At 41.8% G+C, this 26,846-nt stretch overlaps 1 protein-coding gene across 2 annotated transcripts in view; it reads right to left on the reverse strand.

Annotated features, from left to right (window-relative positions):
• Window positions 1-16,252: 16,252 nt before the first annotated feature.
• Window positions 16,253-26,846, reverse strand: part of YTHDF2 (YTH N6-methyladenosine RNA binding protein F2) — a 30,357-nt gene continuing 19,763 nt past the window's right edge. For both annotated transcript variants that reach the window (XM_069578822.1, XM_069578823.1), the window contains one exon: window positions 16,253-17,100. In XM_069578822.1, coding sequence (XP_069434923.1) covers window positions 17,077-17,100 — 24 coding nt within the window. In that variant the 3' untranslated portion in view covers window positions 16,253-17,076. The remainder of the gene's footprint in view (window positions 17,101-26,846) is intronic.

A 26,846-nucleotide genomic window follows, 5' to 3' on the forward strand; every position in this document is an offset into this window, starting at 1 on the left:
ACTCCTCAGGGTCAGGTGTGTAACTTGACTTGACACTCCTCACATGATCTTGGAAGCACAAGCTGAGGGATGAACATAAAATGTGTCCTGGGCCCCTAAGGATACTCTAGAAAGACATAGCATACCAGGCCTGTACAGCCTGGGGGTGGTGCTAGACTATTCCCTGGAAGGTGAAGCGGTCTCTAGAGGGATTTCCAAGGAGCAGAAGGCTGGCTCAAGCCTTCTACCAGGGCACCTCCTAGCTTCGTGTTCTCTCATGGGGCACTGCCTTTGGGAATCAGTCTGAAGGCTGCAGGGTCTGTGCTAAGAAATCTCCCCAGGTTGAGATGGAAAGCCAGCCTCAACACCAGGCCCAAGAGCTCCCCGTGAAGAAGAGCCCTGGACTCTAGTTCTGGAGGGAACATCAAGGACGAAGAAATAGGCCTCTGCCGCGTCTCATTGGAAGACACATCAAATCAGGAATTTTCAGTTGCCCACGGAATATGCAATCAAACTGAATGCACGCCACCACGACACTATGATCTAACCCAGTGACAGGGCTCAGTCGGGGACAGTGTCTCAGAAGAGACGTGTCTAGTCAGGGCCCTGAACGGGGCAGAAGAGACGAAGCTTCACTCTTGGCTCTGCCTTTCCCTGGCTGTGTCCTTGGCTAGTCCTGTCCCTTCCCCAAGCCTCCGCTGGTCCATCTAAGGTCTTTAGATGGCCCAGATGCTAAGATTCTCCATCAAGCTGGGGAAACAGGATGAAAGAGCAAAATCCAGAAGGACTCAGCCCTGAGGCAGGGGAAGAGTGTGGGGTCGGGGGAGATACGGGGAGCCCAGAAGGAGCTGAAGACAGTGGTGGGCTGGGGGGGGGGGTAGTTGGTGGAAAGCTTGGACTTAGGGCCTGTGTTCTCATCTGCCTGAAACCCTGCATCCTCACCCCAACTCAGCCTCTAACATTGCACACTGGCCTCAGTGCACTCCTGAAACTGCTTTCTCGTGGTTCCAGTGACCCAGGCACCAAAGCCCTCTAGGGTCCTCAGCCTCAGCATCTCAGGAGGAGGTGAGAGTGTCACTTCCTATGTCAGCAGGCCCAGGTCCAGACTCTTCCTGCTTCACACAGTCCTCTTGTGGGTACCAGGTTATTCCTCCTAAAGTGGAATACAAAATCTTATTCCCTTGTTCAAAAACCTCCAAGGGAGAACTTCCCGGGTGGTCCAGTGGTTAAGAATCCACCTTCTAATGCAGGGGATGTGGGTTCGATCCCTGATTGGGGAACTCAGATCCCACATGCCACGGGGCAACCAAGCCCACACACTGCAGATAAGACCCCTGTGTGCGTGCGTCCATGTTCAGTCGTGTTTGACTCTTCATGACCCCAAGAAGTATAGCCCACCAGAGTCCTCTGTCCATGGGATTTTCCAGGCAAGGATGCTGGAGTGGGATGCCATTTCCTCCTCCAGGGGATCTTCCCAGAGATCAAACCCACACCTCCTACATTGGCTGCTGCTGCTGCTAAGTCACTTCAGTCGTGTCCGACCCTGTGCAACCCCATAGACGGCAGCCCACCAGGCTCTGCTGTCCCTGGGATTCTCCAGGCAAGAACACTGGAGTGGGTTGCCATTTCCTTCTCCAATGCACGAAAGTGAAAAGTGAAAGTAAAGTTGCTCAGTCGTGTCCAACCCTCAGCAACCCCATGGACTGCAGCCTGCCAGGCTCCTCCATCCATGGGATTTTCCAGGCAAGAGTACTGGAGCAGGGTGCCATTGCCTTCTCCGTCCTGCACTGCCAGGTGGGTTCTTTACCAGCTGAGCCAATGGGGAAAGGGAAATGGAAGTCACTCAGTGGTGTCCGACTCTTTGTGACCCCATGGACTGTAGCCTACCAGGCTCCTCTGTCATGGGATTTTCCAGGCAAGAGCACTGGAGTGGGTTGCCATTGCCTTCTCCAGGGGATCTTCCTGAACCAGGGATTGAACCCAGGTCTCCTGCATTGTAGGCAAACGCTTTACCGTCTAAGCCACCAGGGAAGTCAAGCTACTGTGGAAGCCCCAAATAAATCCTGATGCAGTCCAATAAATAAGTAAACAAAAACCTCCAAGCATCCTTACTGCCCACTGGCTCAAGTACCAACTCATCACCCAGATACACAAGGCTCTTCACGGTACAGCCTCCACTTCCCTTCCCAGCTTTAGCTCTCTGCTACCTTGCAACAAATTCAGTTCCCCAAGCACACCTTCAAAGTTCTTCCTACCTCCCTGCCTCTGCTCATCCAATGAGTCCATCCTGGAAACTCCCTTCTTTGCTGGTCAAATTACTTTCCATCAGCGATGTCCACACTACCACTTATATGAAAATCTGTCTCGATGATTTCCAAATGTAACCATGATAGTTGAGCTGCTGAAGCAAAGACAGCCTCAAATACCCAGCCTTAAGTAAGCTTCCTTTGACTCCTGCCTATTTTCTGACCCTAGTTCTCCAGTTTTCCTGTGATTCTGTGAGCTATTTGATGACCTCCCAATACACTCGTTCTCTGCTTAAGCTACCCAGAATTGGTTTCTGTTGCTTGCAATCGATAACCCTGACTGATACCCCCGCCCCGCTCCTAGATTGCTATCGTCAAGTGAGACGCTGTGCACACAGGTGCTCTGTGAACAGTGAAGCCCAGCAGAGATGTGATTTATCATTCCACTCTGTGTTTCCCCATCCACTGCCCCCCATCATCAGCCACCTCCGACAGAAGAGAACCAGCAAAACAACTTGCAATCACATTAGCTGAAGGGAATGAAGGGCCAGAAGAGCTAGCCGCGAGGCCAAAAATAGAGCACTCATGTTACACTTGATAATTACCTCCGTGACTTTAACTTTGGCAATTACATAATCTCAAACTTTTTTTTTTCAATGTAAACAGAGAGCAAATAATCTCCAAAACCACTTACTGATGATTTCTGACTCCATTTAAGTGCTTTGTTTAGATGCTTTGTTACTGAGCCACCAAGAGAGACAAAGGGGTCATTTCCTCTCTATTCCCTCTCCAGTCCATACAGCCTTCCTTGTCCATATGGCTGGAAGAAGTTGCTCCCTTCTCTAAACTCCTCTGGTGCAATTTTTAAAAATATAATTTACATACAGTTTACTGTAAGATTTCCACAAATCTGAATTGTGGAATTTTTGCATATTTTGCATACAACCAAGGGTCCACTACCCAGATCAAGACAGAACATTTCCAGAAAGCTCCCTCATGCTTCTCCCAGCCAATGCCCCAGTGGGAATCACACTTCTCTCCATCACCAGATCTAGAACTTCATAAAAGTGGAATCATGTACCGACTCCTTTGCTTCTAGCTTCTTTCATTCAACAAGTTTTTGAGTCTCTTGGTTTGGTTTCTTTTTTTTTTTTTCGGCCACACTATACAGCTTGTGGCATCTCACTCAGTTCCCTGACCAGGTATCCAATCAGAGTCCTAACCACTGGACCACCAGGGAACTCCCTTAATAACCTTTGATAAAATAACGTTTATCACTTGGCACACACTTTCTTATTTATGTCCTCTCTCCCATCCTAGACTTGGGAGAGAGGGGGTCCATATTGAATGATACCCTTCCATAAGATGCTCCACAAGTTAGACACTTGATAAACAGGTCTGAAATGAACTCACCAGTGAGGATCAGAACTTCAGGCGCATTTTCTGTCTCCTTGACTGTCACCATCTTGATGCTACATGCATCTATGGAGCACTACCAGGCTCTGGGCTGAGCTCTTTATATACATGCTCTTCACATAAGCACTCACTGGATGTAGGTACAACTTTGTCTGCATTTTCCACTCATGCAGACTAAGATTCAGAGATGTCACATGACTTCCCCAAGGTCAGATCACTAGGAAGTGACAAAGCCAGGTCTCAGCCTCTAGTCTGTCTGACCCAGAACCAAGACTGCTAACAAATAACCCGCACTGCCTTGAAGCTATGAAGGAGACTGACACTAATGGCTCCCGAGTCCTCTGTGACAGCTCATGAACTCCTCCCACCAGCCCAGCAACACACATATGATTATACCTGTCTTTCCCACAGGTGGGAAGGCTGTGGGGCAGAAACATTGAATGACGTGTTCACACAACTAACAAGTGGCCAAGACTGGAAGCTAGAATCCCTCCCCTGGAAAGCCCCGGTCCTTTGTCTGACACCTCTGACTGCCTTTCTGCAGGACAGGCTGACTGCATGAAAGGCTTTAGCAGCCAATCTATGTGCAGCCCCTGGGTGTTTGCTTCCTTGAACCAAGGTGATATCGCAGTCCGAGGCCTCCTTTGAAGCACAGCATTGGCACCTGGTAGACTGGACTGTGCAAGGCTGCCACTAGGGTGGCCCTGTCTATGAGCCTTTAAGGTGTCATCCTCAAATATTCTAAAAGAGCAGACCCAAAGGAAATGCCTGTGTCCTTTCATCATCTGTACTGAAATCATGACGCGAGCCAGGCATCGTGCCGGGCACCGGTGAACACCGAGGTCTAGTTTTCATTCTCATGGAGCCTCTGGTCCAGCAGGGGAAACAGAATGCGCCACGAAGGCAAGGTCAGGACCCCTGGGATCTGTGACAGGAGTTCTAAAGGAGCCTGGCAGCCCCAGGAGAGCTTCAGAGAGGAAGTGATGTTCAATTTTGACCTGAGTGATAAGCCGGCGTTAGTAGTTGAGGGAAGTAGAGTGCGTATGTTGGAGGAGGCAGTTGAGGCGGAGGGAGCAGTGTATGAAAACAGCCTGAAGCAGGAAGAGGAACCTCGGGAGGGGTCACGAGGGCAGAGATATTCCCCTTGTTCACATCCAAACACCTAGTATCACACCTGGCACCAATGAGGCGCTCTATAAATACCTGGTTGCCTGAATGAATGATTGAATGAATGCTTATATGAAATTTCTCCTAGCTGAAGTAGAGTGGAGGAGGAGTCTGAGAAGGAGAAGGAGTCTGAGAGGTGGGCATCAGCCTGAGAAGGAGTCTGAGAAGTGGGCATCAGCCAGATCATGCAGGGTCTTGAAGGTCATGGTTAAAGGGCTAGGACTTTATAGAAGGGAAATGGAAGAACAATAATGACCTCAAAGAAATGGGAAGGGATAGGAATGATGCTGAGTTGTGGCATGATCTTAATGGCATTTTTAAAAAGTCACATTGGCTACTGAGGAGAGAATGGCCTAGCAGAGCAAGTAGCTGGAGGTGACAGTAGTGATGATGGGAAGGGAAGAAAGTGGAAGATTCAGGAGAGTGAGGGGGTGGAATGATCGGGACTTGAGACAAGGATGACTCACACACACACACACACACACGCTTCTGGCTGGCTCAACAGGCTGCGTGATGCGGCCATTCACCCTGGTAGGGAAATAGGTAGAGAAGATGAGGAGTTTTTATACATATTGAAATTAAGATGCCCAAGAAACATCCAAACAAAAAAGTCAAGTAGGCTGTGGGATGTGTGGGCTGGTGCCCAGAGGATGGCTGACATCTAGATGATAGCTGAAACCACAGGGAAGAATATCACCCAGGCAGAGAATAAAGCAAGAGGAGGCTAGGACCTAGAACTCAGTCTAAAGTGGCTCCAGAGAGGAAGAGAAGTCAGCAGATGAAAAGGGGAGAGAGGCAGGCGGTAAACTAGAGGGCAAGGGGTCACACAAGTCGGAAGGAGAATGTTTTAAGAAAGGAGCAGTCTTCTGAATTAAGAATGAGGATTGAAATGTTTCCAGTGGGTTTATCAATAGGAAAGCTATGGAAGACATCAGTTTCTATAAAAATATAAGTGATGATTACTTTTATCTCAGTCCTAATGAAGGAGACCCAGAGAAGGGAATGGCAACCCACTCCAGTTTCTAGCCTGGAGAATTCCATGGACAGAGAAGTCTGGTGGGCTACAGTCCGTGGGATCTACATGGCTACAGTCCAAAGAGTTGGATACGACTGAGCGACTAACACACGCGCGCGCACGCGCGCGCGGAAGAAGACTATGTTTCAGAAACAGGCCTTGGGAACCCTCTAATAAAGGAGGCTCTGGACACTGGGAGCCTCACAGGTTAATTGTAATCCTTTCCCCTTTGGGGTCAGGCTTTCTGTCTTTGAGAGAAAGAAAAGCTGTCCATGAGGAGCTTCAGACACAGAAGGAAAGAGCCTTGGGAAACACGCTCATAAGGCATCAGCAAGGACATGTGACGTAGTGCGAAAAAAACCAGAGCCCCATGATTCACTCATTCAACAACACATGTATGGAGTCTCCACTACTTGCCTGACACAAAGACCTCAGTGCACTGGCTATTTCTTGAGTTACTAGTGCATGCATCGCACTAATTCCACGAGTCTTTTGTCCTTTCAACAAAAGGGTAAATTCTCAGAGCAGAATGTCTCCCACCAAGTTGGGATAACTCAGCTATTCTTGGCAATTCACCAGTCTCACAATTTCTCATGAAACCATTCCTTCTACCCATAATGTCCTCCAACTGCCTAAATCTTCCTTTTCAAGGCCCAGTTCAGATGTCACTTCCTCTGAACTTTCCCCAAATGCCTCAAACTTAATCCTCCCTTCTCAGAATTCCTAAGGGCCAGAAATAGCTCTTCTCTTCCTACATAGTGTTGATTTCTGCATGAGGCTTCTGTCTCCCATCTATATCTCTTCTTACAACCCTCAATGCCTAGTAGAGCTGCTTAGTAAGTTTGTCAAAAAGTCAGGTACCTGCCCCCTCCGCCGCGTCCCTGGTCAAAATATAGCTCTACACCCCAGACTGTAGGCTTGGAGGGAACCGACAACTCAGAAAATGCTCCTCTGATGCCACCTCCTGGCTAGATGGGGAATGACAGCTCCTGATGGTGGGCTTTCCACGCAAATTGTTCTTTCATCACGTCTATGCCAGGCTCTAAGTATACTGGTGAACAAGACAAATGCAGTTCCTGACCTCAAAAAAGTTTACCATCTAGGGAAGAAGACAGTCTCAGAACTGGAGTGCGGTGTGATCCTGAACGTTCTGAGACCTCAGGAAAGGGCGCTGCTTTGCCTGTCCCTCAGGCTGCCATGTGCCGAGGCCATGACTGCGACATGGTCCAAGCAGGACACTGTCCTTTTGTGGCACTTGGGCTCTCAATTGGGAAGGAGGTCCTCCACGTTTCACCCACCATACACCGCCCCCCCAACCCTTTTGTTTTTCAAAGTTTATTGATAACAAGAAAAACTACACACAACAAAACAGTTCACGTTCGGTGCCTCTAGACGGCTGGTCCTTGAGTCCATGTGTTCCAGTCTTGAAATCAGTTATGGAGCAGGGATGACCTTCATCCCCTCATTCATTCATCCCGTAGTTCCTTATTGAGCACTGTTAGGTGCCAGGCGCTGTGTTAAGTGCTGAGGGCATAGTAGGGAATAAGGACATGGCAGATACTTTCATGATGTTTATGTTCTCTTTGGGGAGACAGGAAACAAAGCAAGCACACAACTTGTAATATTTATGTATTTATTTGTAACAGGTGGTACACTGTATGATTCAAAATACAAAAAGGTACACAGTGAAGCCTCCCATTCCTGCCCCTAGCCACCTAGCCCCCTCCATAGAGGCCAGCAATGTTATCCGTTTCTTCTGTATCCGTCCAGAGAAAACATATGAATATACAAGCAAATATATTCTCCCCCCGACCCCAACTTTTTATACAAATGGTGGTATTCTACACACTCTAGCCTGCACCTTGGGGTTTTTTTCACTTAACAATATATCTTAAGAAGTCACTCTATATCAATACATAGCTATCTTGTGTATAATTGTATGGTCTTCCATTGTGTGAATATTGCACGGTTTAAAATAAATGTTAGCATGCAAACAGAAAATAAGTAGGGAGGTGAATTTAAAAAAAGGAGAACTGGCTTTACCTACAGTGATCAGGAAAGAATGCTCACGCTCAGGAAATGATGTTGAAGCTGAGTTCGAGGAAAAAAAATAAAAAGAGAGAGGAAATCACCAGGAGAACACACGAGGAAGAACGTGCGAGCAAGACAAAGGACTGCCATGGTGGAAATGAGCATGGCATACTGGAGGGGCTGGAGACCACTGTGGCTGAAACCAGGGCCAGACGGTGATGGGCCCTGCGGGCCAGAAGGAGCACAGGGGCGATTCTAAGTGCAGCGGGCAGCTGTTAGAGGGCTCAAGAGAGAAATGGGCATGCTCCGATTTATACATGTACATTCATTCAGGCAGCCGTGTGGAAGGAGGATTAAAGGACAAGAGTGACAGGAGATGAGGAAGGAGGCAGATGCAGTACCCCAGGCAGGAAATGGAAACAGCATGGAGAGGTGGTGCAGCGCAGATGAGAAACACGACAGTGTGCGAGTTTATTTTGGTAGCAGGGTTGACGTGATTGGAAGGTCAACCTCATAGATCATTTAGCCTAGTTCCCTCGCTTCCTGGGCTGACCAAGCCTAATGACTTGCTTGCCACAGGTCACAGAGCGTCTTTATGATAGATCCAGGGCTAGAATTCAAGGCTTCTGACTTCCAGGTCAGTGTTCTATCTCCCCAAGAAACCCCGAATTGGAGGATAGAAACTATATTTTTAAAATTCTGGTAACCAGTAATTGATAATCAATTATTTTAATTTGTGTCACCTTTTTATTAGCTTTCCTGACTCTCCACCTTAGAGAAGCAGATCTGCGGTGAATGCAATCTCGGGTTTACTGCTGCCTATAAGCCCAGAGCAAGGGAAGCAGGCAGCATGGGAGATGGAAGAGCGAATGTAAATAGGATCATCTGGAGAGATCTCGCTGGCGAGGGAATTCTTGCTGGAAAAGGGGTGAGCGGGACTTGCAGATAAACGAGGGAAGGTATTCCAGGTGGAAGACCCGACCAGGGTGCAGGCCCTGTGATAGGAACCCGGCGGGTCTGAAGAGAAGCGGGGAGGACAAGGTGAGTAAAAAGACAAGAACAGTGAGATGAAAATGGAATTGTGATGCTCAAGATGGCGTAAGAATCTGTGAGCTGTTGAAGGCGTTGGCCTCTACTCTAGAGTGAGATGGGAGCCAAGACAAAGTCTGAGCTCCGAAGTGGCATGATCTGATGAACTTTTCCACAGGATCCCTTTATTGCTGTGTGGAGGACAGAAAGTGAAAGTCGCTCAGTCATGTCCGACTCTTTGCGACCCCATGGAATTCTCCAGGCCAGAATACTGGAGTGGGTAGCCTTTCCCTTCTTCAGGGGATCTTCCCAACCCAGGGATCAAAGCCAGGTCTCCTGCATTGCAGGCAGGTTCTTTACCACCTGAACCACCAGGGAAGCCCAAGCATACTGGAGTGGGTAACCTATTCCTTCTCCAGCGGATCTTCCTGACCCAGGAATCAAACTGGTGTCTCCTGCATTGCAGGCGGATTCTTTACCCACTGAGCCATTAGGGAAATCAGCTAAAAGACTGGTGCAGTCATCTAGGTGAGAGAGGATGATAACTTGACCATAGATATGGTAAGTGGACAACCAGTCAGACTTATGGACAATTATGACGTAGGATATAAGGAAGAGAGTCAAACATTACTCTCAGGATTTGGCCTGAGAAATGAGAGAGATGAACTTACTACATGAGATGGGGCAGATTAGGAGGCGGGGGGTGTGTAGGTTTATATAAGTGTTAGGTTTGAGATGTTGGTGAGACTTTAGTGGAGAGACTGCACTGGCAACTGAATATACCAGATTGCCAGGGACAGACCTGAACTGACTCGACATTTGGAAGTAGTTGGCACATGGATGGTGTTTAAAGCCCTTGGACTGGATGAAATCTAGTGAGTGTAGGTCAAGGACTAAGCCCCTAGATCACTCTGGCATCAAGAGGGCAGAAAGCAGAGGAAGAACCAACCAAGGAGACTAAATAGGAACAACCAGTAAAACAGGAGGAAAACCAGGAAGTGTGTGTGCCATGCTGGAATCCAAGTGAAGAAAGTGTATCAAGGAAATCACTTGCCATTTATAGGTCAAATAGGGGCTGAGAATTAACAATGCAAGGTCACTGGTGACCTTGGCAGGATCAGTGCCACTGAAATGAAGAGGATGAAAGCCTGATTGGAGTGGGTTAGAGAAAATGAGGGGGAAATGGAGCCAGGGAGTAACAGCTTCCTCTTTGGGGTCTTGATGCAAAGAGAAATAGAGAAATGAGTTGTAACTGACAAAAGAAATGGGAAAAAAGGCAGCACATTTTTATGCTGATGGGAATGATCCAACAAAGGCAAAATTGGGATGTGGAAGATTTGATGGAGTGGTGTTCCTGAGATGCTGAGACTAAAGTCTGGTGTGTAAAGGTGACTCTTCATAGAAACATACTTAGTCCCAAACGCATTGGTTCACAAACTCTTAAACTTCATCAGAATCACCTGAGCACTTACTAAAGCAGAGATTGCTGGGCCCCACCCTCTGAATTTGATTCAATAGGTCTAAAGTGGAATCCAATCATTTTCATTTCTGACAAGTTCCTTAGTGGTGCTGATACTGCTGGCCTGGAGACCAGGCTTTAATAAACATCAATCCACAGTTATGAGGTAAGTAGATGAAGCGGCAGAAGTCGGTGATTTTCATTCTGATTGCTTCCTTTTTCTCAGTCATGTGAAGTCATTGAGAGTGAAGATGGAGGTGTTGTGAGGAAATAGTAGGAAATGGTTGTCTTGTGAGTAGGAAAAGTGAATAGATGAGGGAAATGTTGAAATGATCCCCTTCCTGAGGTTGATGATCATGAATCTCAGACAAGATGCTGGCTGAATGATTTTATACAACCACTGTCAACTGCACAGGTGTGGGTAGGTGAAGAATTTTATGTAACCAAGACTGGTTTGTCAGTTAAAACAGATGAAGAGAAAGGGGCATGAGAGCTGACAGTGAATACAAGGTGGGAGGGAGATTATGAGGACCATGAAGTTTAGTCTAGGAAATAGAGAGGAGGTGCAGTGAGGTAAAATGATACACTTTTCTCAAAAGTGAGTGCTTTCTTCTCAAAGCCTTACCCAGCTTGTCTTCATCACTCACCTCTCTGAATTTGTTAGCATGACTCTTCCAGCCTCAAACATTTGTGTTGTTTTCTCTATAGCACTCATCCCAGAACTGAAGTCCCACTGAAGGAAGGGCTTTCAGTTTTCCACTGTGGCCCCAGTGCCTAGAATTCTGCCTGGCATTTAGCAGTGCCCCCCCAACATTATCCTCCTTATCCCAATCCTGGCCAGCTTACTCTTCAACCACATCCAGGGCATGTCCTAGACTTCTGCATCCAAGTACCCTGATTTGGAATGACGTTCATCTAAAAACAGTGCACTTTGGGGAAATGTTAGTCTGGAAAATTTGGGTCCCAGTGCTTAAGAACAAGATGACAAGTTCAAGGTTCTGCCAGGTAGCTTTTGATGACAGAAACCTAGGTCCTTGGGGCACTACTCACTCCAGGATCCTAGAAGGTCAACCATATTATTCTAGAAGACCTGGGTCCTTCTCAGGCAGACCAAAATAGAAAAATTCCTGAAATTGTGATGGGGGAGGGGCAGGGAGGCACACACTGTAGATAGTTTAGTATTATTCCATCTTTGTAAAATAACTTAAAATTATATGCATTATATTCAGGAATACACACATGCTATATACTATATACTGAATTTACATATAAAGCAATTTGTTTAATGGTTTAGAAGGATAGATAGCAAAGTGTTATACCAAGATATACTTTAGTCTATATATGTAACTGTCTGGACAGGTTGTTTTGTTTTGATCAGAAAAGCTCTAGTAGTTAAAATGAATCTAAATTCCGGCAAAAACCATCCATCAAGTGGTTTCAGAAGTCAATTCCTCTTTCCAGTGAGGAAATACGTGCAGAGTAATTCCCTGACTTTCCCAATCAGACATCTCATTGATGGAGCAGAGTACCTCGGGGTGAGCTCAAACTGCCAACAGGAAGATGAAGAGGCAAGGAGCTCAGGTGGTTCCCACCGAGTAAGAAAAATCTAGGAAGATCCAATACTGAAAGGGAAATCTGCTAGGTATAGCCCCTCTGTTCTTCCTACTCTGTGTACCTCCCACAACTGTAAACCTACTCTACATTGCAATCCTTGTAACTAAATTGAGGACGAGAATCTTAATCATTCCCTCTCCCCCAGTGCCCAGTAGCACCAACAGGGGCTCACAAAATACAGACTGAATGACTGAATAGATGGGAAAAGCAGATGAACACACTCTCAGGAAAAACTGGATAACGCAGCAAAATTGGGAGTTTCTTTCGGGAGCTTCCCCTTAAAGGGAAAACTCCACGGTAACTTTATTTTTTGAGCACGTGAACACTGCCCATCGCCAGCAGGTGGGGCCACAGTAACAGTTTCACAACCTTCAGCCAGGCACGCGGTTGAGCATTATTTTAAAAGGAAGAAGCAAGCAGCAAGCCATGCATGGCCCTAATGTCATCTCTGCCCCACCAGCAGGATAGTGTGAAACCCCAGTTCCCTGTCCTTTAGGCAGCAGAGACCTAGCTCACCTGTGAGGCTTGGCACCAAGAGAGGCTTTTGCACCAGTGCAAAAGCAGTATCTACACCATCTTGAACCCACATTTCTCACGGTCAAAGTCAGGGGAAAATCAGACCAAATGGTAGGGTATGCACAGCGGCCCCCCCAGGCTGCAGCGGGCTAGTTAGCGGGGTCGCGGGAGTACGGAGAATCAGGTGAGCAGGGCACAAGTTTCTGCCTCCCTGCGGGTCACGATGCCGTGGCCACCAGGCGCAGCACCAACCTGTGCGCGCTGCGCTGTCCAGTCACGGAGCCCAGCGACCGGAACGAGGGCGGGCGGGTGCCCTACGCCCACTCCCCTGCAGGCGAGGCTAGAGCCAGTCCAGGGAACCTGCAAGCAGAGCCCTGCAGGTTTGTGGGACATCTTCCAACCCACTTAATCTCCCTGTGGCTGATTATCCTACAGCCATGTCAGCTTTCCACGTGCAAACCCAGCAGTTGTAACAAGTATTACTTTCAAAGAAAGGCTTGTCTCAGGGGTAAGGAGTTTCACCTGCTGCCAGAAACAGGGCTAGCAGTGAGTGATACAGTCGTGAGAAAGTGGGGGTACTATCACAGGCAAAAAACAGGACGATTGTAAACTGGCTTTATGAAACCTGAATTCTCAGGACACTTTAACGCATTTTCATTTTCAGAGGGAAGGCTCCTACATTCATGACACAAGACTACATTTCCAGGAGAAAAAAAAATCATTTTTCAAATAAGAGTGGGAATACTCAAGTGCCATCTGCTCCCTAATGAAAAATGTCAGCATATGACCACTTACTTTTCCACAGGCAGAAAAAGCTCTGAACCCCTAAACTAGTTTAGGTGGGGTGGAAGCCAGGATTTTCAACATTTTGGGTCTCTAATTTACAACACTAAAAAGACAGAAATGAATGTAGGGCGCACACCAACCCATGCTCATCGGCCCCCACTCTAGATGAAGTATTAATAAGCCGAGTGAAAAGCCCTCTCCACAACTCCAGAAGACTGGTACACAGCTCTACAAAAGTGGAAGAGAGGAGTGGTTAGTGTTTTGATTAGGCTAAATAATTCTTCACTTATACAAGAAATAAAGCCTCCACTTTAATAATCTATTGCAATTCAAAGTGCTGTTTTAGAAAAAAAATCAAGGGTTGGTTTCTAAATATTCTCCAATAAAAAGAACTTTTGTTCTTTGGAAAAATGGGGCTGAGAGACTAAAAATACAGGACTAGCCAGGAACATCTTATAGTACATACCAGAATGTTAAGGAAAGAACACTAGGGGCATGTCAAAAGAACACAGGAGCCAACTTGAAGGAGCTCCCAACAGCCAAAGCTGGGACAATTTGAGCAACAAATGATAGCACTGACCCATAGAATAAAACACTTCTGATTCCATACTGATGTCACTAAATAAATAAAATGGCTAGAAGGGACAGTGTCTCCTTATAGAATTCTAACAGTACAAATGTAGAAGAAAGAATAGACACAATGAATTAACACTTGGTAAATGTCACATACTTGATAGCCAGTGAATAACAATCCAAGGTGTCAAAATTAGTGAACAAAGATTGTTTAAAATTATATCCCTCCACAAGTTACTTATTCACTACAAAGGGAAACAATAACTTTACAATGGAGAAACACGGCGAATACTACCTTAATGTGATCAAAGTTAATACCACCAATAATAATACATATGGACATCATGTGTCCAGATATAATGCACCAAGAAGGGCATATGATTTTTGCAGTATTCTTACCAAAATATAACTTCAATCTAGTAGTGAGACAGTATTAGACAAAGTCAATTCAAGGGGCACGATATAAACAACTGGCCAGTACTCTTTCCAAGTGTCAAAATCATAAAAGATAAAGACTGAAGAACTTGCAGCCTACAAACTAAAGACAACTAAACACACCATGGGATCCTGGACTGAATGCTGAGCTGGAAAAAAAAAGACATTCCTTGAACAGATGGCACAAGTCAAATAAGGTCTACAGATTAGTTAATAGTACTGTATTGATATTTACTGCTTTTGAAAATGGTTCAGTGGCTTATATAAAATGTTAGCATTTAGGGGAAGCTGAGTGAAGGGTATATGAGAACTCTTCACACCATTTTTGCAAAGTTAAGTTTTTAAAAAATGGAACATGGTTGGAGAAAGGTAGCCAATTAAGTATTAAATCAAGTGAATGTGAGACACACAGTTTGTTCACATTAAAGATTTAAAATGCTCTGAGTTAACACTGATGGCACGCTGTGAGACTGTTCAGTTTCCCTTCATATTCAACAAAGGAGAAAGGTAAACAAGCATGGCTGCTGGAGTCTTACATTCACAAATGACAAACAAAGCATTAAGGGCAAACCGTCAAAAGTCAACAAGGGCGAATAGTCAAAAGTCAACAATTTCCACTGGCAAAGTTGTCATTAGCAAATGAGAGAACTAGTTTAGCTGCATTTGGGGATCTTCACCAAACCAACTTTTGAACAAACTTTTTAAGAGCGAATATAATCTAATTTTTATACTACTTATATATTAAAAGTCCAATGTTTTTTTAAAAAAAAAAAATACACAAATCTAACATCCTGACTCCCTCAATACTCACTCAAGTGAACAGCCTTTTTAAAGGCTCCAAATTCCTTTCAGCTTGTCCTCAAAGCCATACCAGTATTTTTTATGTGATGTAAAAATAAAGACTGGCTTAAATACTGAGGCAGTAACATTTTGAATTGCAGAAAGGCATCTTAAATGATCTCATATCCAACTTGAATACAATGTAGGAAAATCTAGCTGAAACTGATTTTGAATTTGCTTTTCTCAGGATATTTTTTCCCTTTCAAAAGTGAAATACTAAACCTCCATTAACCCCATGGGAGTCCTCTAGAAGTCACAGAAGTCTCAGCTTAACTTGAGTGCAATAAATGTTACATTTCCAATTCGAAACTGGGCATCCTCAAACTGATAAAAGCACAAAGGACTCCCTGATTTGGGGGGAATGCATTTCAGAAAGCTTAGCAAATAGGAATATCTAGATATACTGGACCGTGTCTCAGGCAGAGCAAAGTTCTCAACTCTAAGTGTTAACAATAATGCTAATTATTATTATCAGCAATTTATGAGTTAGTAGCCTGGGTTGTGTAGAATGGGATGAATAAATCATTTGAGGGCAAAACACGATCCAACAGTATTATAATCTATTTCCTGAATCCTTTCTTATTATGGAAGTTTTTACATTTAACTGAGACACCTTAAGGGTAAAAATCTGTAAGAAAAAGAGAATCTCCAAACCTTAGAAAATAAATAATGATGAATCAATTACCCTTATGGTTACATGGTTCACAAAGATCCAAGCCTATTGGAATTTCTTATTCTTGGGACACATGGAATCCTGCCTCAGTCAGTCATATTTCAGATTAAACTATATATCCTTGATACTGGGCTCTACCTATTTTGCACAGAAGATATGTGGCCAGGTTACTATAGGGTTATTAGCACAGTGCCTGCCTGGCAACTAATAAAGATACACAATCAAATATTTGTTGAACAATTTAGCATAGCAGGGGCACTACCTTCTCAGAAGTATCCAGAATATGAATATTGGCCTACCCTGCTTTGCAGTGGTCATGGTTATCCAACTCTGGGTACAAAGCAATTCCTGAACTATTCCATCTCAGTGAACTTGCTAAAAATGGTTGCTGTCTCACCTCATGAAACTCCTTGTACTCCAAAGCTCTCACAAAACATAGCAAATCAAATAATACTAATAAATGGTACTAGAAGTGATGCTCAACAGGATCTCACGTTTATTGAGAAGTGATTAATGGTAAAAAGAAAGGCAATGCCCTTTCCTCATTGGCTGAACAAGAAACTGAAGAAACATTCACTACACGTTTTTACAATATTTTTCTCTTCCAAAATGCATTTCTGTAAACAAGTTTTTACCACTGTTCTTAGCTTTGAAATCAAATAAATCCTGACTTAATCAGTATAATGTACAAGAACAGAACATTTCTTAGGACTCCTAGTACTTTACTTTGAGTAACAAAGGGTCAGAGAAAATGAACCACCCTTAAAGACACAACCTTGGGTAACACTGTTAAATTCTCCAAGACAGAAATTCTTCATAAAAATGTTCTTCCAGTTCGGAAGGAAAAAACCAAATTCCCACTTTCTGGGGTGGATGCCCAAAACCTTCAAAACTCAAGTGTTCTCCAAGTGCAAATGTCAAAACGGGGGGAGGAAAGGGTTTAAAAATTAGAGAAAACTGTATGTACTTACGGACTTTAAAATCCGAAAAACATAGTAAAAAGACAAAAAAACAAAGCATTATGCTCTGAAATCACAACCAAAGCCAAAATAAAAGGGACATTTTTCACCTAAACTACCTAGAGGGATTTTTTGTTTAGTTTTTCCTTTTTCTTTTTTTTTCATTTTCCAGTTAAGTCCTATGTCTTTTGTGAAATTCCAATACTTAAACTGCAAGTCTGCAATCGTCTCTGAAGTCAATGAAATTAAGAAAAAAGTCCTAATTCTCTTGAAGGTCATTTTTTTCCTCTTAGGATATGCAGATGCAACCGTTGCTGCAGTCTGTGCAGAACTGCCTCTTATTTCCCACGACCTTGACGTTCCTATAGAAGTTAAAAAAAAAAATTGAAATGGTTAGTTAAAACTTAACTGAGCAAGAATTAAACCTTCATAGAATAACACTACAGAAAATTATTTGAGCTAAACAGAAGATTCCCCACAGGTAAAGACTCTTTACTTCTAATATTTTATTTTATTTTAAAATTTTATTTATTTTTGGCTGTACTGGGTCTTTGCTGCTGCCATGGCTACTGTTTAGTTGCGGTGTGAGGGCTTCTCACTTCAGCAGCTTCTCTTGTTGCAGAGCATGGGCTCGGGGTATGGGCTTCAGTAGGTGCAGCTCCCGGGCTCTAGAGCACAGGCTTAGTAGTTGTGGCCCACAGGCTTAGCTGCTCCATAGCATATGGGATCTTCCCAGATCAGGGGATCAACCCTGTGTCTCCTGCATTGACAGGTGAGTTCTTTACCACTGAGCCACCAGGGAAGCTCTACTTCTAATATTTTAAATTGAAGTACTAACACTCATGAACCCTAATTAATATGAAATTATTTTTCTTGCGTAAGCCCTAAACAATACTGGAGTCCTCCTATATTAGTCCCAAGGCATTAAACATATTCACAGGCGTCAATTTCCTTCTTGTTTTTGGTAAAGTGAGGATATGTATCAAGGCCGTGGGAGAATTAATGAGCTGACATACAGAAAGCTCTTACTCCATAGCAGGCAAGAAAATCATCCTTTTCCCCAAGGGAGAGTTTAAAATCCACTCAGAAATGGATTTTGAAAACTGAATGCAATACTTATGTTTTCCCTGAAATAAATCTAAATGCTCCTTTCTTACTAAGAATCATCCTTTTATGAGCTTTTCATAAATTTACCCTAAACATCATTCCATTTCACATACTACCTCACAAAGGAATTTTAAAACATACAACTAAATCCACATGCCTTTTAAAAGCAAAAAACAAAAGCAAAAAGCATTAAGTGATTAGGAGCAAGCGCACATACCTGAACTTAAGACTCAATTCATCAAGCTACGTAAGTAGTCATTTGCTCCTATTCACCTTATGGTAACTATGGTTCTGAAGTTAAATATTCCTATTTAAACAACCAAAAAAGCCAACTACCACTTATGGGCTACCACATTCCAGGCGCTGTACATAATGATCTTCATAACCAACCCGCAACTACTGAACTACTCCCGCTTTAGTGATAAAAAACTAAAACTCAAAATAGTTACTTGACCAAGGTTTCCCAAGAACCAAGATTCCAAACCCATGGCTATGTGGTTCTTTGTCTACAACATGTAGGAATATTTATCCAAAAGTCAACAAAGTGAAGTGAGGCTTTGTGGTGAACTGACTACCCTACCACTAAATTACTCCATGGATATGAAAAATAGTAAACTATTCAGAAGGAGCAGTTATCTTTTTGTGATGTCCTATTGGACGTGTCTGGAATTCAGAGATAAACTCACCAACATACAAAGAAGTGGAATATTATTTTCAAAATAAGTCATTTGGAAATTTCAAACAATAAAATTAACAAAATTCACCCACATGCTATTTCTGGAATTCAAACTCAACAATTTGAAAAAGGAAAAAGAAAAAAGAAATTAAATCCAACATAAATAAGGGACCTCAAAAATCCTGATGTTCCTGAGCTGCAATATTGACCCCTACACACACTTTCTATATAACTGTCCCAAAGTTTTGATGGATATAATATTTATAATAGGAAAATTCCAACTAAAAAAACCTCTGGCACTGACCAAAATGAAACTTTCAACAGCACATCAATGCTCATATCAGTCTTTTTTTTTTAATTGAAACATAGCTGATTTACAATGTTGTGCTAGTTTCAAGCATATAGTAAAGTGATTCAGTTACATATATTCTTTTTCATCATGGGTTATTACGAAATACTGAATGCATCCTATGCTATAACAGTAGGTTCTATCAATTGTTTCTTTTTCCTTTTTTTTTATTGACGTATAATTGCTTTACAGAATTTTTCTCCTATCAATCTTAAACTTATCTACCTAGTTCAGTCTTTCTTAATTTGGATGAATACTATTTATCTAACCTCTCTTCTGTTGCTAATCAAAATCTATCTTTCCTTTCAGGAAATATGGACTTTTTTCATGTTTCTTGATTAAATCTCATTCTTATAGTTTTAAGCCAAGAATGCTTAGAATACCTAGCTTTCTGACCTTTAGGGTACAGTTCAAAACTCCTTTCTTGAGACCTCCTTAACCACTGCAGTTTTAAAGGTCCTTCTAAATCTGCAACCACAGTTGAAAATTTGTTTTATTTCATAGAAAATTAGTCCCAACTCAACCAAAACCTCCTAGAAAGCAAAGAAAAGGTCTTCAATTACACTCACACACTTACTTACAAGTTTGGCAGAGGATAACAGGCTACAATTGACTTTTAAATAAAATTCTGGTTCTTATCACAAGAAAAAAAATGGTAATGGATGTTAATTAACTTATTGTGGTAAGCATTTCTCAATATACACTTTTATCAAATAACTATGCTGTAGTACACATTTAACAATGCTGTATCAATTATATCTCAAAAAACTGGGGAAAATCCCTAGAGGCAATTTCTATTACCAGTTCCTCCTGTCCTTCCTGAGTTATGTTACGCACATAAAAGCTGATATTGTTTTTTGCTTTTCACAAGTAGCATATAACACTCCCTTCACTTTGCTTTCTCCCCCCTGACTTAATACGTCCTGCAGACTGTTCAATTTCAGCATATAGAGATCTGCTTTTTTATGGATCTGGGAGCACCCTCCTAGCTCTGAATTTAAGTACTGAAGATCTAAAAGAAAAGCAGTTCAAAGGAAAAGTAGTTCTCAAAGACATGCTGAATGAAGGAAGCCTTAAACAAAAAGAATGAACACATAATGCATGACTCCAATTATGAGAAGTTTTATAACAGGGAAAACAAATCAATGGGGACAAAATTAGAAAAGTAGTTGTCTTTGGTGAAGCAGGGGTGGGAATGACTAAGAAGGGGCATGAGGGAAACTTCTAGAATGTTTTTTGTATCTTTTTTAAATTATTATTTTTGATGTAGATCATTTTTAAAGTCCTTATTGAATCTGTTGCTTCTGTGTTACGTTTTGGATTTTTAGTGAGAGGTGGGTGGGATCTTGGCTCCCCACCAGGGATTGAACCTGCAGCTCTTACGTTGGGAGACAAAGTCTTAACCTCTAGATCACCAGGAAGTCCTCATTCTATATCTTCATAGGAGTTTGAGTTACACAGGTAGGTACGTTTGTCAGCATTCCATAAATATACACTTGTGCATTTCATGTAAGTTAAACTCAAAAAGTACATAAAACAAATACTGAGCTCTAATAATGACATGTATGCTGAAATGTTTAGGGGTGAACTGTACTGATAATGACAACTTCTTTGTAATGCATCAAAAAATAAAATGGACTGGTAGAAAGACAAAAAAAAATACTGGGGGAAAAATTCTGCCTACTATTTCTTATTTTAATATAATGTGGCCCCAAGAATACAAATAAACTTATATGCTCCAAATTGTACTGCTAAATTAGAAAACCTAGACTCTGCCAAATCTGTTTTCCCCTAAGAAATACATTTATAGGAAATTCCCTGGTGGTCCAAAGGTTAGCGCTCCATGCTTCCACTGCAATGGGCACGGGTTCAATCCCTGGTTGAGGAACTAAAATCTCCATGTGCCCAGCGGCTTGGCAATTACAACATTTAAAATATTTAGTGAAAAGAAATTCAAAACAGCACTGTAAAACTGCACTTATTATAAACAAAGTTTGTTTCTCCTTATATAATATGATACTAAAGCCACAAACACCTGTGTTCAACTTTGCCTCCAACAAAACTATTCCTGAATTTAACCACACAATTATACCAAGAAGGCAAATACCACCTGTGTCCTAATGTAAACCTGTGTGACAGAAGGTTTACTTTAAATTAAGGGTCCTAAAACACCACCCCACCCCACAGTCTGTCAGGAACCATACTATACAGCAGGAGGTGAGCAGCTGTGGTAGGGCAGGGGCCAGGGTGGGGGCAAAACCAAAACCACTCCCACCCCCACACTATGGAAAAATTGTTTTCCACAAAACTGATCTCTGGTGCCAAAAAGGTTGGGGACCACTGCTTTAAATTATGGAAATTTCATGCAAACAACAAATGGCATTAGCTGCCTAAATCTCCTAATCAACATCAAGAAAATATCACATTGATCCAATTCTGCAAGCTGATTAAACTGCTCTTCTACTTCCAAATACTAATTTTGATGTGTACACAAATAAGTTTACACATTTACAAATAAATATCCATCTTCTCGGAAATTGTAAAGATACTTAAGCATTCACATCTTGAAAAGTAAAATGAATTTGGCACCGATAATAAAACTGTAAATAGAAATAATAATAAAACTGTAAATGATTAACGAGATTTTTAATAGTGCTAGGTATTTTAAACATTAGAAAAAGAAAAAAATACTAAGGGGAATTCCCCAGCAGTCCAGTGGTTAGGACTTCACACTTCCACTGCATGGGACATGAGTTTGACCCCTGATCAAGTTTGATCCCTGGTCAGGGAACTAAGATCCGGCAAACCATATAGCACAGCCAAAAAAGAAAATCAAAACACAACAACAAAGATCCACAACTTGGCTAGAAACAGAAATGAATCAGATGACCCTGCTTGAAGGGCCCATGACTGCCCAAATCTATGATGATGTGAGCATTACACAGCCTTAATGATAAGTGAACAACTATCTTAGTAATATCTTAACTGGGCAAGAATGGATGCTAAATCTAAAAGGTGAATATCTGATGAGGAGCAAGATTTATTTATAGTCTCAAACTATTTTCCCACTTATTGAAAGGAAAACAGTACCTTTGCAATGAAGAACCACATGAATACCTTAAGTGATCAAAGTAAACACTACCAATAATAACATAAACAGACATCTTATGCCTCCTAATGTGATGCGCTGAGGACAGTCACTTACGCAGTATTCCTGTCAGAAAAGCATAATCTGATTGTACACTATGAGGAAAAGAAACTTTAGACAAACCGAGAGCAATATCTACAAAAACAGAATTCATATACTCTTCAGAAATATCATGTAATAAACAAAAAGGGCAAATGGGTGGGATGCTGGTGTGTGATTATGTGTGTATAACTGCAGACTAAGAGACTAAAAAGACATAAAACTGAAAGGTCCTGTACTGGGCCTTGGACCACAAAAAAACTGCTACCAAGGACATTAAGACAACTGGTAATAATATGAATACCATCTGTAGATTAGACAACAGTACTGCATCAATGTTAAATTTCTTGATTCTGAAAAACTGCACTGTGGTCAAAAATGCATGCTCTTCTTTTTAGGAACTACACAGCAAAGTATTGAAGAGAAAAAGGGCACGATGCCTTGGAATTTACTTTCAAATGGTCCACAAAAAAATTTCACACACATCTTCAAAGAAAATGACAAAACAAATGTAGCAGAATATTACACTGGTAATCTGGGTGAAGACTATTTGGGAGTTCTTTGCACTGTTCTTTAAATTTCTCCAAATTTGAAATTATGTCAAGATAAAAAGCTAATAAAATGTGGGACAATTCATTTAATTCTGCAAAAATTGGCTGCATTAAAAAGCTATGTTTGGGGACTTCCCTCGCGGTCCAGTGGTTAAGACTCTGCACTTCCAATGCAGAGGGTGTTAGTTCGATCTCTGGGCAGGGAACTAAGACCCCACTTGCAGCTGTAGCCAAGAAAAAAGAAGTTTATGTTTAACAACTCATAAAACTTTGAAATGTGTTTATTTCCTCATATCTATACTAAAATAATCAAACATGAGAGTATTTTAGCAAAAGAAAAAGAAACATATGCCTATCAGCTTTTTACAAGTCTTTTAAAATGAGAAAAAATGACAGAAAAGATTCTAACACAAGGACCATTATTTTAACCATTTTGAGACATTGAAACCTTTTAGGTTTCTATAAAATACTTCTCTTACAACAGGCCTTTTGTTTTACTTGTTTGACTACTTCCTATTACTGCAGGAATCCCAATAAATTGATTGCTTTGACAATCTATGGTCGAGACTTCATTTGTCAGATGCATTTATAACATTTCTAATCAACCAGTGCTACCGTGGTAATATTTAATAAAGAAAAACCTGGGGGTGAGACAGAAGAATGATGATAGACAGACAATAAAAGGAAAGAGCAGAACACATAAAAGAAGCTGAGACCTCCAATGGGTGCAGGTCCCAGCTGGAATTGCCAGAAGCACAAAATGTACTTGAGTCTTGCTGGACACTCCAGCTTTTATACACGGAGATGCTACTGATCCACCGAAGCAGGGGAAGTGGTAAGGCATATTGGCTTTCCCCGCCGTGGTGTCCTCTTGCAGCCTATATCTATCACATTTTTTAAACCTAGTGCCATGTGCAAGGCAGCTATAGTGTGATCAGTGGTAGGAACAGGCTGGAGTGGCCAGTCTAGGTTAAGCCCCTGTATAAGATCCCCAAGTACAAACACAAAATTAATCATGAAGTCCTAGTTAAACAGAAAACAGACCAAATGCTAAAAGGAAGGAAGATGCACTCCCAGAGCTTTATAATATACTGTGATATAATAAGGAATAAAGGAAAATAGCAGAGCAAGATTTTACTGAATTCACACTGCATTACAAAATTCCCACTAGAACATTCACCTAATCTTTAAATCAGTTCACAATTCCATTGTTCATTGTTCAATAAAGGAAAAAATCTTATGAAATTAAATAAATGTAAAGATATTAACTAAGAATATATAAGCCAGGGGAAGAAGTTTCTAGGCCTCAATATCTGGTCTGTCACTTAAACAACTAGAGGTTAATACACCATCTATCCATCACATTTTAGTCTCTTCTCACCTTACATCTATGACTATAAAATGCAAAAATCCATCTCTAGAGGAAATATCCTAAAGGCCACAAAGTGGCAATGTTACTTAAAGTCTGCACATTTTAAATCTCTGAGATTCTTTAAATCTGCTTAATTTTCCCTCTATTTAGCTTAATATCCTTTCTCATCTCTACTACCACTCCTCTCCCCACTTTTAAGTGGGCCACAAACACAACAGGCACACATACATCTATTCATCAGATATAATTTTATTAACTTTAAAATCTGATGTCTATCTTCTGAAATAAAATTTACTTAACAGCCCTCAACTAAATCTTATGTCCCCATGGTCCTTGGTAGATAAGAACACACACTTCACAACCTCTGGCTGAAAATAAGAAAATGGTAGACAGCTTAACATGAAAAAGTAGGATTATACTAAAATAACTTCCACTGTTTTATATGGTTTACGGAATAAATCTTTTTTTTGGTCCCACTTTGAGGTTTGTGGGATCTTATTTCCCTGATGACCAGGAATTGAACTCCTGCCCTCGGCAGTGAAAGCGTGGAGTCCTAATCACCAGACTGCCAAGGAACTCCCTGAAAACAATCTTAATAATCCCTGATGCTGTTAATATATGCACTACCTGAGTCTAAGGGCAGAAAGATCACAAGCTGTATATAAATTAATATTCTGCCTTCCCCATAAAGAAGGAACAAAAATATCTTCCATTAATTCTTTAATTTAAAGCAGAGCTATAGTATTTTATTTAAAGTATCTTCTATCTTCTCCCTTTTGAAGATTTTCTAGGTACAGAAATGGACATTTAGTTGAAATAAACTTCTAGAAGTGACATAGGAGCACCAGGATGAAGTAAATGCATTTAACTATTAACTTTTCCGACCATCACATTTATAACGAGTTAGTAGCTGAACTCCTATATACATTTCACCAAAAGGGTTAGAAGTAAAAGCCTGGATAATCTACTATTTTCAAGCACTGAATAGTAAGTCTAACTGGTAACAGAACAAAGGGTAAGACAGATTACATTTTTTCAGTTATTCTTCAAAAATAACTGATTCTCCAATAAGAAATACATTTGAACAAAAACTAATTTTACAATAAAACCAATTTCTGAAAACACTTCAGAATACAATTTAACAAATAAGGTTTTTTAATAGCTTGTCAGTCAAACCCCCCCAGCTCCCAGCATTTGACAGTAAGTTCAGAAAATGAAGCAATCACTGAATTTGCTTCCCAGCTATTTGATAAATTATACAGCCTCCAGTTCGACCTTCAAAAATTTCCAGTGGAACCATCCTAGACACCTCCATGAATACCTCTCTAGCCCAAGCCACTGTGATCTCTCAATAGAACTTTGCTACAGACTCCTTTTAACTGATGTCTTTCAGTATTGCGCCCTCCTCAGTCTGTTCCAAGAATGGGGACCCAGCGGCATTATTAAGTACTGTATCAAAAGTTACTGAAGAATTTGATGTTTGACCCAAAATAAACACAAATATATGTATATTTATGTATATATGTTTATATGCCTGAGATTATGGATAATATTAATAAAAGACCTGTATGCAAATACTTCAGTCATATATATATATTTAATCCTAACAAGAGAAACGTTGGACTGGAAGAAACACAAGCTGGAATCAAGACTGCCAGGAGAAATATCAATAACCTCAGATATGCAGATGACACCACCCTTATGGCAGAAAGTGAAGAGGAACCAAAAAGCCTCTTGATGAAAGTGAGAGAGGAGAGTGAAAAAGTTGGCCTAAAGCTCAACATGCAGAAAACTAAGATCATGGCATGCGGTCCCATCACTTCATGGGAAATAGATGGGGAAATAGTGGAAACAGTGTCAGACTTTATTTTTGGGGGTTCCAAAATCACTGCAGATGGTGATTGCAGCCATGAAATTAAACGCTTATTCCTTGGAAGAAAAGTTATGACCAACCTAGATAGCATATTCAAAAGCAGAGACATTACTTTGCCGACTAAGGTCCGTCTAGTCAAGGCTATGGTTTTTCCTATGGTCATATATGCATGTGAGAGTTGGACTGTGAAGAGGCTGAGCGCCGAAGAATTGATGCTTTTGAACTGTGATGTTGGAGAAGACTCTTCAGAGTCCCTTGGACTGCAAGGAGATCCAACCAGTCCATTCTGAAGGAGATCAGCCCTGGGATTTCTTTGGAGGGAATGATGCTAAAGCTGAAACTCCAGTACTTTGGCCATGTCATGCGAAGAGTTGACTCACTGGAAAAGACTCTGATGCTGGGAGGGATTGGGGGCAGGAGGAGAAGGGGATGACCGAGGATGAGATGGCTGGATGGCATCACTGACTCGATGGACGTTGAGTCTGAGTGAACTCTGGGAGTTGGTGATGGACAGGGAGGCCTGGCGTGCTGCAATTCATGGGGTTGCAAAGAGTTGGACACGACTGAGCGACTGAACTGAACTGAATCCTAACAACTCAGTAAGATTTCCCCCCTATTTTCATAAAATACTAAGGCTCAAAAGGTTTACTTGCTCAAATCACTAAGAGTCAGAAAAGGGTCCTAGGCTTTTCACTAGTACGTTAACAAAACCACAGACTCTATGATTCATGGTCATCAATAATACCAACCTAATGAACAATATATAAATACCTAAGTTTTTTAAAAGGCCCGTCATACATAATATACTTCACAGAATCCCTTCCCACAATCCCCCAAAACTAATTACCTTTAAAAATCAGTTAACATCTTTGGACAACTTCAGGATGGATAGTGGTCACTAAATCTTATTCCTTTAAATTATCTAACAACTCTGAACAATTAAGGTGCTCATAAAAAGGAAGATACAATAAAATAAGCTAAAACTTAAAAACA

The sequence above is a fragment of the Ovis canadensis genome, chromosome 2 (assembly GCF_042477335.2).
Source record: "Ovis canadensis isolate MfBH-ARS-UI-01 breed Bighorn chromosome 2, ARS-UI_OviCan_v2, whole genome shotgun sequence".
In the NCBI taxonomy this organism is placed as follows: Eukaryota; Metazoa; Chordata; class Mammalia; order Artiodactyla; family Bovidae; genus Ovis; species Ovis canadensis.